Source organism: Antedon bifida, chromosome 4, assembly GCF_963402885.1.
Source record: "Antedon bifida chromosome 4, ecAntBifi1.1, whole genome shotgun sequence".
In the NCBI taxonomy this organism is placed as follows: Eukaryota; Metazoa; Echinodermata; class Crinoidea; order Comatulida; family Antedonidae; genus Antedon; species Antedon bifida.
The window spans coordinates 15,069,613-15,082,446 of record NC_136229.1 but is presented as its reverse complement, the minus strand read 5'-3'; the positions used below and the strand labels follow the sequence as shown (position 1 = coordinate 15,082,446).

General features: G+C 34.4%; 1 protein-coding gene across 1 annotated transcript; it reads left to right on the top strand.

Moving 5' to 3' along the window:
• Positions 1-4,996: 4,996 nt before the first annotated feature.
• On the top strand, positions 4,997-11,941 carry LOC144840828 (adhesion G-protein coupled receptor G6-like). Its single transcript, XM_078696869.1, has 11 exons — positions 4,997-5,219; positions 6,106-6,133; positions 6,483-6,926; positions 7,181-7,419; positions 7,745-7,894; positions 8,007-8,519; positions 8,907-9,071; positions 9,864-10,009; positions 10,498-10,760; positions 10,936-11,002; positions 11,444-11,941. The coding sequence occupies exons 1-11, from the start codon at positions 5,172-5,174 to the stop codon at positions 11,931-11,933; spliced, it is 2,553 nt and encodes an 850-aa protein (XP_078552995.1). The 5' UTR covers positions 4,997-5,171; the 3' UTR covers positions 11,934-11,941.
• Positions 11,942-12,834: the final 893 nt, after the last annotated feature.

Below are 12,834 nucleotides of genomic sequence, written 5' to 3'. Positions count from 1 at the left end.
GACAGTTTTGTTACAAAGTGCGACAGGTATTACAAAGTGCGACGATTATTACAAAGTGCGACAGTAGGCTACATACGTGCATGTTTATAAAAATTAAATTTCAGTAAAAATATGAAAATAATCACCTATGATTCCTCAAAGTGACGAATTAAATTCTAGTTTTTATTTATTTCTGTTTGAGCGATGTCTGACATGAATTTCTGAAAGGATTAATAAATCTGAATCTGTATTATGTGGTGCGGCGAAACATGTTCCGCCGTACCACGCCGAGAATATTATAGTAGAGCAGTTAATGACATGAGCTGTGCATTTTATTACCAAAGCATGAAACTTGGCACAAAGTTTCTTTAATGTATATAGATTCAAAATATCGGGGGGTGCCAAGTGTCCAACGTCCGGTATGGCGGCCATCTTGAATTCAAAATGGCCACCATAAAAACAAAAAATATTCATATCTTGGCAACTATACACATTAGAGACTTAATTCTGGTCTCAAATTGTTCACAAACTATATATTTCTATTTGCTCTAATAAAAATGTTCGTCCAAAAATGACCGGAAATGACGTTTCTTTCAGTTTGACCTTTGACCTCGTATTTGTATATCTCTGTAACTAATGGTCATTTTCAATCGATTTTGGTGTCATTTTGTTCAGAATAAATACATTTATATTTGTAGTAATGAAACATTTTCACATAAAATTACCGGAAATACAATTTATGACCTTTGACATTTATTTATTGATTTTTAATTATGTGAATATACTGTATGTGGTTTTTGTTGGTCTTAAATGCACCTAATTTTGAACTTTGACCTGATAGGCGTAATTATATTAAATGATTAATGGACTTAAATTGTATATAGTACATAAAATTGGTAAACATTGTGCTTGGTGGTACCATTAGTTCAATGATGTTGGCACCTTCTGATTCGCTACAAGTTTTAATAGTTTGACAGAGGAAATAACATACATGTTATGGAATACCGTAAAACCTCGAAAAGGTGATAGTATGAGCTTCTTTTCGAGATAGACTGTATTTGATTGTCAAATGAATAGTATGATGATCGTGTTTATATCAATATATTATTAATGACCTTACAAAGAACCCTTTATATTTCAACAATCAAGCCTCAGTTATTCTACAATATATTGTTTTCCAAGTGGTAGGCCTATTTTGATTGCATCTTCTTTTTGTATGCTTCCTCGGTTAATATGGTCCTACCCCTCCTTCTTTGTCTGTAGATGGTCTTATACCCCATTCTTTGTCTGTGGATGGTCTTATACCCCCTTCTTTGTCTGTGGATGGTCTTATACCCCCTTCTTTGTCTGTGGATGGTCTTATACCCCCTTCTGTGTCTGTGGATGGTCTTATACCCCCTTCCTTGTCTGTTGATGGTATTACACCCCTTTCTTTGTCTATTGATGGTATTACACCCCTTTTTTTGTGTGTGGATGGTATTACACCCCTTTCTTTGTGTGTGGATGGTCTTAGACCCCTTTCTTTGTCTGTTGATGGTATTACACCCCTTTCTTTGTCTGTGGATGGTCCTACACCCCTTCTTTCTCTGTGGATGGTCTTATACCCCCTTCTTTGTCGGTGGATGGTCTTATAATCCCTTATTTGTGTGTGGATGGTCTTACACCCACTTCTTTGTCTGTGGGTGGTCTTATGGAGTGAGTGCAGAATCTGTTTGGGCTTTAGCCTATTCTCATTCCTGGTTATTTTTACATTGATGACCGAATAAATATTATTATTATTATTATTATTATTACATCCCCTTCTTTGTCTGTGGATGGTCCGACACCCCCTTCTTTGTCTGTGGATGCTCCTACACCCCCTTCTTTGTCTGTGGATGGTCTTATACCCCCCTTTTTGTCTGTAAGTGGTCCTATACCCTTTCTTTGTCAGTGGATGGTCTTACACCCCCTTCTTTGTCTGTGGACGGTCCTACACCCCCTTCTTTGTCTGTGGATGGTCTTACACTCCTTTATTTGTCTGTGGACGATATTATACCCCCTTCTGTGCCTGTGGATGGTCTTACACCCCTTTCTTTGTGTGTGGATGGTCTTACACTCCTTCTTTGTCTGTGGATGGTCTTACACCCCCTTCTTTCTCTGTGGATGGCCTTACACCCCTTTCTTTGTCTGTGGATGGTCCTACACCCTTCTTTGTCTGTGGATGGTCTTACACCTCCTTCTTTGTCTGTGGATGGTCCTACACCCCCTTCTTTGTCTGTGGATGGTCTTACACCCCCTTCTTTGTCTGTGGGTGGTCTTACACCCCCTTCTTTGTCTGTAGATGGCCTTACACCCCTTTCTTTGTCTGTGGATGGTCTTATACCCCCTTCTTTGTGTGTGGATGGTCTTACACCCCCTTCTTTGTCTGTCGATGGTCTTACACCCCTTTCTTTGTCTGTGGACGGTCTTATACCCCCTTCTTTGTCTGTGGATGGTCTTATACTCCCTTCTTTGTCTGTGGATGGTCTTACACCCCCTTCTTTGTCTGGACCTACTACTTTGGTTGATTAAATCAGACATTGTTTCTTGTATGATTAGGAGACCAAGACCTTCAAAGTGAAAGTCCACAGGTGGATGCCTAAAAAGGTCTTGTACAGAACAGTATATTGTAGGTCCATGTCACTATTTTGAGTATTACTTGAATAATTATATTGAGATGTCTTTTACGAATTGGTTTGGTTCGAATTTTGCTAAAAAATCAATGACTGGAGAAATCGAGGAAAAGGATTCAGATGGTTTACAGCAAAGGCCCATTACCATAAAAATGGAGTACATTTTTTTAGATGCAACGAAAATGAACAAGAACTAACTGAGTTTCTGACTAATGAAAGTAGGTCTACTGCACAAATGCAGGATAAAGTTTGTAGTAAGTACTTTGAAAGACGGTGTTCTCTTAACTCATGAAAAACTTTCCGAACTTGTCTCATATGCAACATCAAAGAATGCTACTTTACATCAAAAATATTTCCAAATGGCATCTAACAACTCAATTCAACTTTTATTTCAGACAATTGTCCATATGGTATAATACATTACAAAAAAAAAAGAAAAGATGAAGGAGAGAGGACCAAAACTTTTATCTAACGATTGACACATCACAGTTTAGCAAACAAGTCGGCATCATAGATGAGCTCATTGATTGCTGTTTCTCAGTGATCTGTCATACTTTATGCCTATCCTATCACATCAAAAGTCAAAAATTCAGAATAATAATTCCTGGTCATTTTTGCATTAAGTGTCATTTATTTCGTTAAAAAAATTAGGTGCATGTAAACCACATACAGTATATTCACATAATTATATATGTCAAAGGTTACAAATTGTATTTCCAGTCATTTTATGTGAAAATGTTTCATTACTACAAATATAAATGTCTCTATTCTGAACAAAATGACACCAAAATCGATTAAAAATGATCAGTAGTTCCTGAGATATACAGATAAGAGGTCAAAGGTCAAACTGGAAGAAACGTCATTTCCGGTCATTTTTTGACGAAACTTTTCATTAGAGCAAATAGAAATATGTGGTTTGTGAACAATTTAACACCAGAATTAAGTCTCTACTGTTTATAGTTGCCAAGATATGAACACTTTTTGTTTTTATGGTGGCCATTTTGAACTCAAGATGGCCGCCATACCGGACGTTGGACACTTGGCACCCCTCGATATTTTGAATCTATATACATCAAAGAAACTTTGTGGCAAGTTTCATGCTTTGGTAATAAAGTGCACAACTTGGCTATTTTTATGGCGTTAACTGCTCTACTATTAAAGAGTCGCTATCCAATCGAGTTTGAACAATACAATGAAAGCCCCAGTGGTCTCTAATGGTTAGGACAGGGTTTCACCTCCCTGGTTAGGACATCTGCATATCAAGCAGAAGGTTCCGGGTTCGAGTCTCGGTTTCTCATTCTCACAGATTTCCTCATCTTATCGTTTCAAATTAATTAATTAAATTTCAGTACATCACCAGGCGGTTTAGAATTTATTCTGTGTTGATATATATAATATACCGTATATATATATTTAGTTTATCCATTTTTAGATCTAAAATTGTAAAAGTTGTTTAATGTTTATTGTATACTTTGTTTTGTTTGATCTCAGGCTGTAAGTGGAGGTTTTTTTTATCTGTTGTGAATTGAATAAAATAGAATAAAATAAAATATGATTAAACTGTAACAGCCTAGTCACGTTAATTTTTTACACGTTTTCAATTCTAATAATTTGATTTATTTTCACGTAATATCTACCAACTAATATTGTTAGATTAAAAGGTGTTTTTATTTGTATAAAATGTCTAATTATAATCTTATATTTTTGGCAAACAATTCACGCAACAAAAGGCATGCATAAAAATACTCAACATCTAATGAAGCTAATGAAGGTATAGGCCTTGGAAAAGTATAAATGTTCGGTGACAAGTAGATTGAGTAATTGTGGAACATCAATTGAGTAATTGTGGAACATCAATTGCGATCAATGCCTATAACATCGATTGTCGTAAATTCTATAAATTATATACGAATAATATCATCTTGATAAGAATGTGTGTAACTTCCTCCATGGTGTGTAACATCCATCGCGCTTTGAGCGCAATATTATCCATTATCCATTACAAAATATTTTAGTCTGTCTTTCACAGAAAACGGTCAAATTATGTCCCGATTTAGTCGAGGAGGGTTGATTAAGTCACAGAGTAATTAGCTGAAGTTTTATGAATTAAAATAACGCCATTTTAAAGTTTTAGCAGGATTAAAGTTCGTAGATACGGGCGTTCAATGTAAGTCTGGCACACTGTGTATAAAGAGCTTACAATTATCGAACTAAAAATGACCTATTTAATGATATAAAGGATTAAGAAGCTTGAAAAGAAACAATTCACGTGCAATTTTAACATCCGCTCATTACCATCAAACAATGTTGTGAAGCAGTGGAGCGAGACCAAGGGAAAGGAAACCAATCATTTGCGTACTAGCTACCTTACTCAACCGTACACGATTGTGCTAAGGTAAATACGGAAACAATAAGAATAGATCATTATGCTATACTGTATGTATATAGTGACTGAATTTCGAAATTGCTAGAAAGTCACGTATATTATGTAGCTAGCAGGACCTACAACAATTATTAACTAGTCTATCGTAAGTTACAAGTATGGAATCGTACCGGTGTCGATCGGCAGGGGTTTGTATTGTTATATCGGTAAGTAACGCAAGAATTGATCTTTTCTGATTGTAAACTAAAGACAAAGCTAGCCTAGAATACGTTCAGTTCCAATATAAAACAGCATCGAAGTTCAATAGGTTCGTGTTCATTAATCCGTATCCCACGATTCTTTTGCTTAGTAAAACACCAACTGAGACTTGTATTGACTAAGTGTTATTGTTTGTTAACATGTTTTAGTATGTGATGTGGTATATGAATAATTATATACTAACATTTTCGGTATGTTAGAGTAGCATACTCATAACCATATAAGAATTAGTTTTTTTATATACACTGGGATCTATTCCTCCAAGTCGTACATTTGAATAAATTATTACCGAAGGTAAACTTATTAAGCCGAACACAATTATTGGTTTTTTAATGTATAAATAAAGTTAGTTTTAATGAGTACAGCAAAACCGACATGAAGGCAACGCAAATAAATAATAATGCTTAAAACGTGTCTAATCTTTACTAAGTGGTTTTAATAACTATTTAAAGTCATTGGACCATGATAGTCTTATTATCAGTTCAGAAACGATGTTTTCATATCCGCCAGATGGTTTGAGTATCTTCTGTAGATTTATCTTAAAAATTGTTTGTCAATTCACATTATAAGTTATTTCAAAATTAATTTACTTACTTTTTTTCTTTTGAGTTATAATATTATTAGTAATTTCCTTTCCGATAAGGTGTGTAGTGCCAATTTATGAGTAATAATTAAGCCTAGGTTATACTCCATGATTTATTAAACTAGTGCGCCAAATGTCCTAGAGGAATGATGCATAGCATATTATAGGTGTATTACTCAATTGTTTTTTCAAAAGAATTGTTTTTTGTAGCAAAATACGATATTTTAAATATTCTTCTTATTTTTTACCAGGTCGTCATATTATTTCAAGTAGCAATTGGTAAGATTATACATATTAAATACAACATCAGTCCACCTTCAAATCTATCTTTTAGCTCTAAACATGGAGAGAATTAATAGAGAAAGAAAATAATAAAATAAAAACTAAATAAATGTTAAGTGATCTCTTTCGGTTATAGTTTGTATGGTATCACATGCTGTGATCTTTACATCAATACATAATAGTTCAAGATAGGCACACTTGAATAAAGATAAATGTATACATGATCTTCTTAATACACAATATTGTAAGTAAACAATACACTATAGCAGCAACATTGAGTCTCCGTAAAATGAAGATATTTTTATATGTTTCATTTTAAATTAACACTTGACTAAATCATTTACAGGTGTATCTACTACAAGTTGTGATGGTTTACAATATCAGGGTTGGTGCATTCAAAGTAAGATTACAGATATAAAGTCGTACACAGAATATGCCAGCTGGAATGAGGCAGCCAAAGACTGTACAACAAACGGCCATCGATTAGTTAGCATTGAATCAGAGGACAAACTATCTGAAATACTTAAACACTTTTCTAAAGAAACGAATACAAATAATAGATTATATATTGGTTTGTCTCGGCAAGCAGGTTTATCCAGGAATACATTAAAAGATTGGAAATGGACCTCGAATTTTTCATTGAATTACAAAAACTGGGGAACCGGTGACCCTAATTTTGATAATAGTCAATGTGCTGGAGCATTGTTATCAAATGGCAAGTTTTTGGATCTCGGCTGTGATGAGAAAACTGCACAAATTGGCCTAACGTACATCTACGAATTTCCAATAGGTGAGTTTAATTTGTTTTACTTAATACAATAAAGAGTAATATCTTCTTCTTTACAAACATAAATATCCACTGGTTGAGCTATTCTATTCATTCAATCAATCTTTATTGCAATTAGATATCAAAGTCTATTTTTTTTAAAATAAAAATAAAACGATGTAGAACCGAAAGTCAATGTTGTAATTTTACCGTAATGTACAGTACGGTCTCGTAATGATATTTCATGTTTCATTATTATTTGTTTGTTTTTGTTATAGAAAATGCGATTGTCACAACAGTAGAGTTTTCAACGACCTCATCTGTACCAACAACCGCGTATGAAGCAACAACTTATATACCAACAATAAAGTATGGATCAACAAAAAAGTATGGACCAACTGGATATATACCAGTAACAGAGTATGGACCACCAACAATGGAGTATGAACCAACAACTGCTGACTCAACAACATTAGAAGACGGAGAAGCTGAAGACGAGTTAACAATACTCAGAAATGTAAAAAGAATTTAAATAATTAATTCAAGTTCGTGCTATGATTATGCTAAAAATAGTAACAAATACAAAAATTGAATTATTAAAGTCTGTTTGAAAATGTCAATCACGCCTACGACTACAAACATGAAACTATTGTAACCTTGCAGAACAGTAATGATAATATTCTTAATGTGACCAATGACAAGCGATGGCTTGAATGTGTTCGGATGAGCCATCACCTGTGGTTGATCAAAAGACCTGCGCTGCGCGCACGTCCTCCCTGCGTTTTCCTAGAGAACCAAACCAAGGTAAACATATTAATTTAACATTTATTGAATTTTTACAGACACCGGTTACCACTGATAACGTTGAAGATGTATCAGAACAATTGGAAAAAGCTACCGAAACTGCTAGTCCAAACGATAATGAAAACACAATAACTGCATCTGCATATATACTCGAAGAAATTGTCAGCTTGAATTCTACATCAAGTAAGGTAAAGACAAATTTGCCCTTAAAAACTATCAATCAGACTACGTAATCCTCAACTGTCATTTTTTCATTAGGAATTTACCATTTCAGAAAAAAAAAATGCTTTCCATTTCCAGGTTACGACGGCAGTTGCAGCAACCGTTAACAATCTATTAGAAAGCAGTAATGAAGTGGTAGAGGTATCTGACGATTCCCGTTCAGCCTCCTCCACAGTCGTACAGTCGTTAGAGGAACAGCTATCGACAGTTGCTTCTGCTGGTCTCAGTTACAATTTCAGCCGTGAGAACTTAAACATAGAGGTCGTGCAGTTGCAAGACGATTTTGCCTCAAACGGTATTGTATTTTACTCTGATGATTCTTCTGCAGCCGTTGTTCCATTTGAAGAACACTCTACTGGCGATCTCGAGACTTCATTGACATTACCGGTTGAAGTTTATGATAGAGTTCTTGCAAAAAATGAAACAATACAAGGAGTATTTGTTTATTATAAAGAATCCAACCTGTTTCCAGTATCCAATGACAACAGTAAACGAAACTGGAAAGTTGCAAGTGGGGTCATATCTGCTACTTTACATGGGTTACAGTCAAGCGTATTTAATGAACCAGTTGTTGGAGTTTTTACAATAACAGTAAGTGAAAATCATGCCTTGAAATTCAATTAAAGCCTTGCTGATGCTGCGTATAAGTGCACTTCACGAAACAATGTTGAGGATTTTACAATGATTTGTTATGCTTTATTCTGCTTTATTTCCATTAAGTCATCTTAAGTAACACTTTTATACGTACATAATGTTTAATCGTATTTGTATGAGGAAGAACAGCGACGATTCCTCTGTGGATAAATAGAGTTGAATTGAATTGAATTGAATTACAACTCATCCGTGCATCCACGTTATGAGCTATGAATGGATTGATCAATTTACTTACATTACTTTTGGTTTATTAGTTCTTGAATCAACTGTTAATTTGATAGTAAAACTATAGGTACAAGCACTAAAATAATGTTTGTTTTCTAGGAAAACATTTCAGTATCTGAAGAGACAGTAAAATGTGTATATTGGGATTTTGAACTTCAAGACGGTATTGGAGATTGGTCGGATAAAGGTTGTCATTACAATTCAACGAAAAACAGACGTGTCAACTGTCATTGTAACCATCTTACCAACTTTGCTGTTTTAGTGGTAAGACGTGTTTTCTCTGTAATAGTCTTTTATTATGTATTACGTGTTTTATGGTCGTTTTTTCCTGTGGCATGATAGTTTACACGCCAATCATTTTACCCATCTTCTTCCGGTCATACTATTTTCTCATGTCAATTTATTAGCTAATTTACACAATCGGATGCTTGTTATGTTATAGGCCTACTATTACACATGCAATGAATACATACTTATGGCCTATGCGTAATAAACAAAGTCTACGCGGAAATGGTTGTATACAACAAATTGTCTGTTTGCGGTTACGGAAAAATATAATGACAAATGAATTGGTAATTAAAGATAATCACATTACAGTATAGGCCTATATTATAGTGTTAACCACGTTGGGAAACAATGAAACTCCAATCCCAATTTATGTAACAATAATGACGTCATGCTAAGAAGTACCGTGATACAACAATTGTGAGATTCATTCTGATTTGTTCATCTTTGAACATTCAATTTAGTATTACAAATTGTAGGAGACTCGATTGTACAAATGAGACTTCTATTATACCGACTGCCGTGGAGGCAGCAAGCGTCAGGATGGAGTATTCAATCAAATACTGCACACACTGGACATGTTAATTTGCATATTAATTATATTTGCAATACTAAGAATAACCTGAATCTAATTACTAGAATAATTATCTGTTATAATTTTTGTTTATTGAATTGGTTTAAAGACTTATTACACATGCATCATTTAGTAAACCATTAGTAAGATCCCATTGTAGCCTTTTTTTTATAATAAATAATCCATCTTTCTGTTAGGATCATCAGGGACAAACTCCTATTGATAGCACGAAAAGTGACGTGTTAACAATGCTAAGCCTGATTGGTTGCTTTGTGTCAATTATAGCATTGATTTTAACAATATTCACACAGATATATATGCGATGTGTCTTGCCATTTTCAAGGTAAGTCTGAGCCTTATTTCAAATTATAGGTGTGTATTTTCACCCCAATTTATTGCATTTTTATTGCAGTTTTATTCACCTGTCACCTGTCGGTGTCCTCCGCTCGAAGCAGATTGGCTGTCATGAATTTCCATTCTTTCCTCAGCTGCGCCTTTCTCACACACTTCTCATAACTCATTTTTGTCCATTCTTTATGTTGGTTGTCCATGTAAACCGTGGCCTACCTCTGCCTCTTTTCCCGTCTTTTCCCGCCTATTTTAAGTTTTAATATTATATTAAAAAAAAACTCTTATTAATTATTGTCTGAACATTAACCTATGGAAAAATAATAATGATAAAGATAATAAAAAATGGATAGTTTATTTAATATGTTACGTAACTACAAAACAGGTGATGTGCATGTCCAAACGTTCGCTTTAAGAACATGCGCAGATGTTTACACGCAGAGTGTTGTTTAATTTTTTTCATTTATGTTATTGTTTTTGCAGAGAACAACATTTAGTTCGTCCGAGGTTGATATTGATCAACTTCGCTATATCTCTATTTTTTCTTTACCTTATCTTCGTTGTTGGCATTGACCAAACAGACAACGCTGACATCTGCGTCATAATCTCCGGTCTACTTCACTACTTTACAATTTCATCATTATCATGGATGACAGTGCAAGCAGTAAATATATACGTATCGTTGGTAAGAATATTTCCAACGTACGTAAATAAATTCAAGTTTAAAGCCTACGTCTTTGGATGGGGTATGTATACACTTTTGCTCAACAGTAATTTAAAATGTGTATGTTTTCATCTTCCTTTCAGTTTGTTAAACAAGTAAACCGTGATATTTTTAAAATATGCAAATCAATCAAAACAATTATGCACCCAAATTAAAGAACTCTTTCAATAAAACCAGATTGTTATTTTACCTTTTAGGGTTTCCTTTAATTCCAGTGGTGACGTCATTATGTTTAAGTATAGATAGTTATTCAACTGAACATTAGTAAGTTAAAAATATTGTTATCGTATTATAAGTTTATATAAGTATCGTGTTAAAAGTTCATAATAAGTTTATATAAGTATCGTATTATAAGTTCATAATACGTTTTTTAAACTGGTGAATTTAAACCCGGAATTGGCCTTTAGTCAAACGCAAACTTGTACAATGCCTTTATTATTAAATTAAGTGTTAAAGGGCAGCTCCAGGATTATTGCTTGGTTACCACTTGGACGTAACGCAACGACGACGTATGTACAATGCAAGTCGGATAGTCCATCGCGCCGTCATGATTGTCAAACTCTTGCGTTGCACCTACGTTGTGACGTGTCGTTGCGTCCAAATGTGATCTAAGCTTTGCATTTCGGTACAATGGACACGTCTTCATGCTCATATACTTATTGTTTACCTTTATTTATTAAATCTTTACATTTTATTTTCATACAGCTGTTTCTTGAAACCAGGTCCTGTATTATACTTTGGCAATCTTGCGGTAATCGGAGTTTTGTTTCTCAATAACTTCATCATTTTCATACTCGTCATACGAGTAATTCTCTGTTCAAACAATCACAGAGTAGCAAGAATACAAGATAAGGGAAAGATTACAATTGCCAAAGAACAAGCTGTCACTGCTATCGGCCTCTCCATCTTGTTAGGCCTCACCTGGATTTTCGGGTTTGCAGCCATGGCTGGTGGTTCATCCGTCAAGTTTTATTCGCAGCTTTTATTTTGTATATTTAATTCTCTTCAAGGCTTGTTTGTCTTTCTATTTTTCGCTGTTCGTACTGGTGATTTAAAACAGTTTATGTGCTGTTTTCTGAATTGTTTAATTTGTCGCGGACAATCGTATCGTCGTAATAATCGGTACGAAATTGCTGGTTCTCATGATACTGCTGGAGACAATAGCGCGCCAATGACGAACAATACAGACGTTTAGTATAACTGTGATAACTGACGGAACGGTGTTTTTTTTTAAAATTGTGATTCCATAAACCATTTCATATCATAAGTGTGTTAATTTCTTTCTAAGTCTTTTTTTTCGCACTTGGGCGCAACTCAACGACGTAGGCCCAAACGCAAATTGAGTTGACCAAGCCTTACAAGCGACAGTTCGGATTATCCATTTCGTCGTGATTGGTCAAATTACTTGCGGTGTGGTTACGTCCTTGCGTTGCGTCCAAAGTAGACCTAATGGGAACAAAGCTATATTTACTTAGTTGGCTTTATTTTCTTTTGTATTATATGATATGAAATGATGTTTAATGTTTAATTGTAAAATATAGCTTATGTCAACATCGCATTTGAGGGATGGAGAGGAGTGCGATATTAGTTCTACTTGGTAAATAGTAGTAGGCCTATTTGTACAATAAATTGCTGTAGTTATACTAACAAAATGAATTCATGGTTTGTCGATATGTAATCATAAACAACCCCCTCTATCACAGATAATTGATTCAAGAAAGTTTTTAGACTATTCCATATTACATTGGGTGGTTTTTTTTCCGCGTTATTGAGTGTGTGTATGAATTAAGAAAAAGAATGATTCATTTATTATTTTCATTCATATGACAACTTAAATCAAAATTTACATGAATATATAGGTTGAATTACAATTATTTTATTTATTCAGATTAGTTATATTTTTGTAAACAAAAATCGTGTAAACTATAAATGGTGTAGCCTGTTTTATCATGCTTCAGTGAGCTGTCTTTTCTTGTGTCTTGTGCTTAGCCGTTTATTTGAAGATCTCTGCAAACTTGGAGGCAAGTTTCGTCACAATGTAATAATGGACTAAGCCTAATTGATATTTAATGAAAGAATTACTTTTTAATACATTT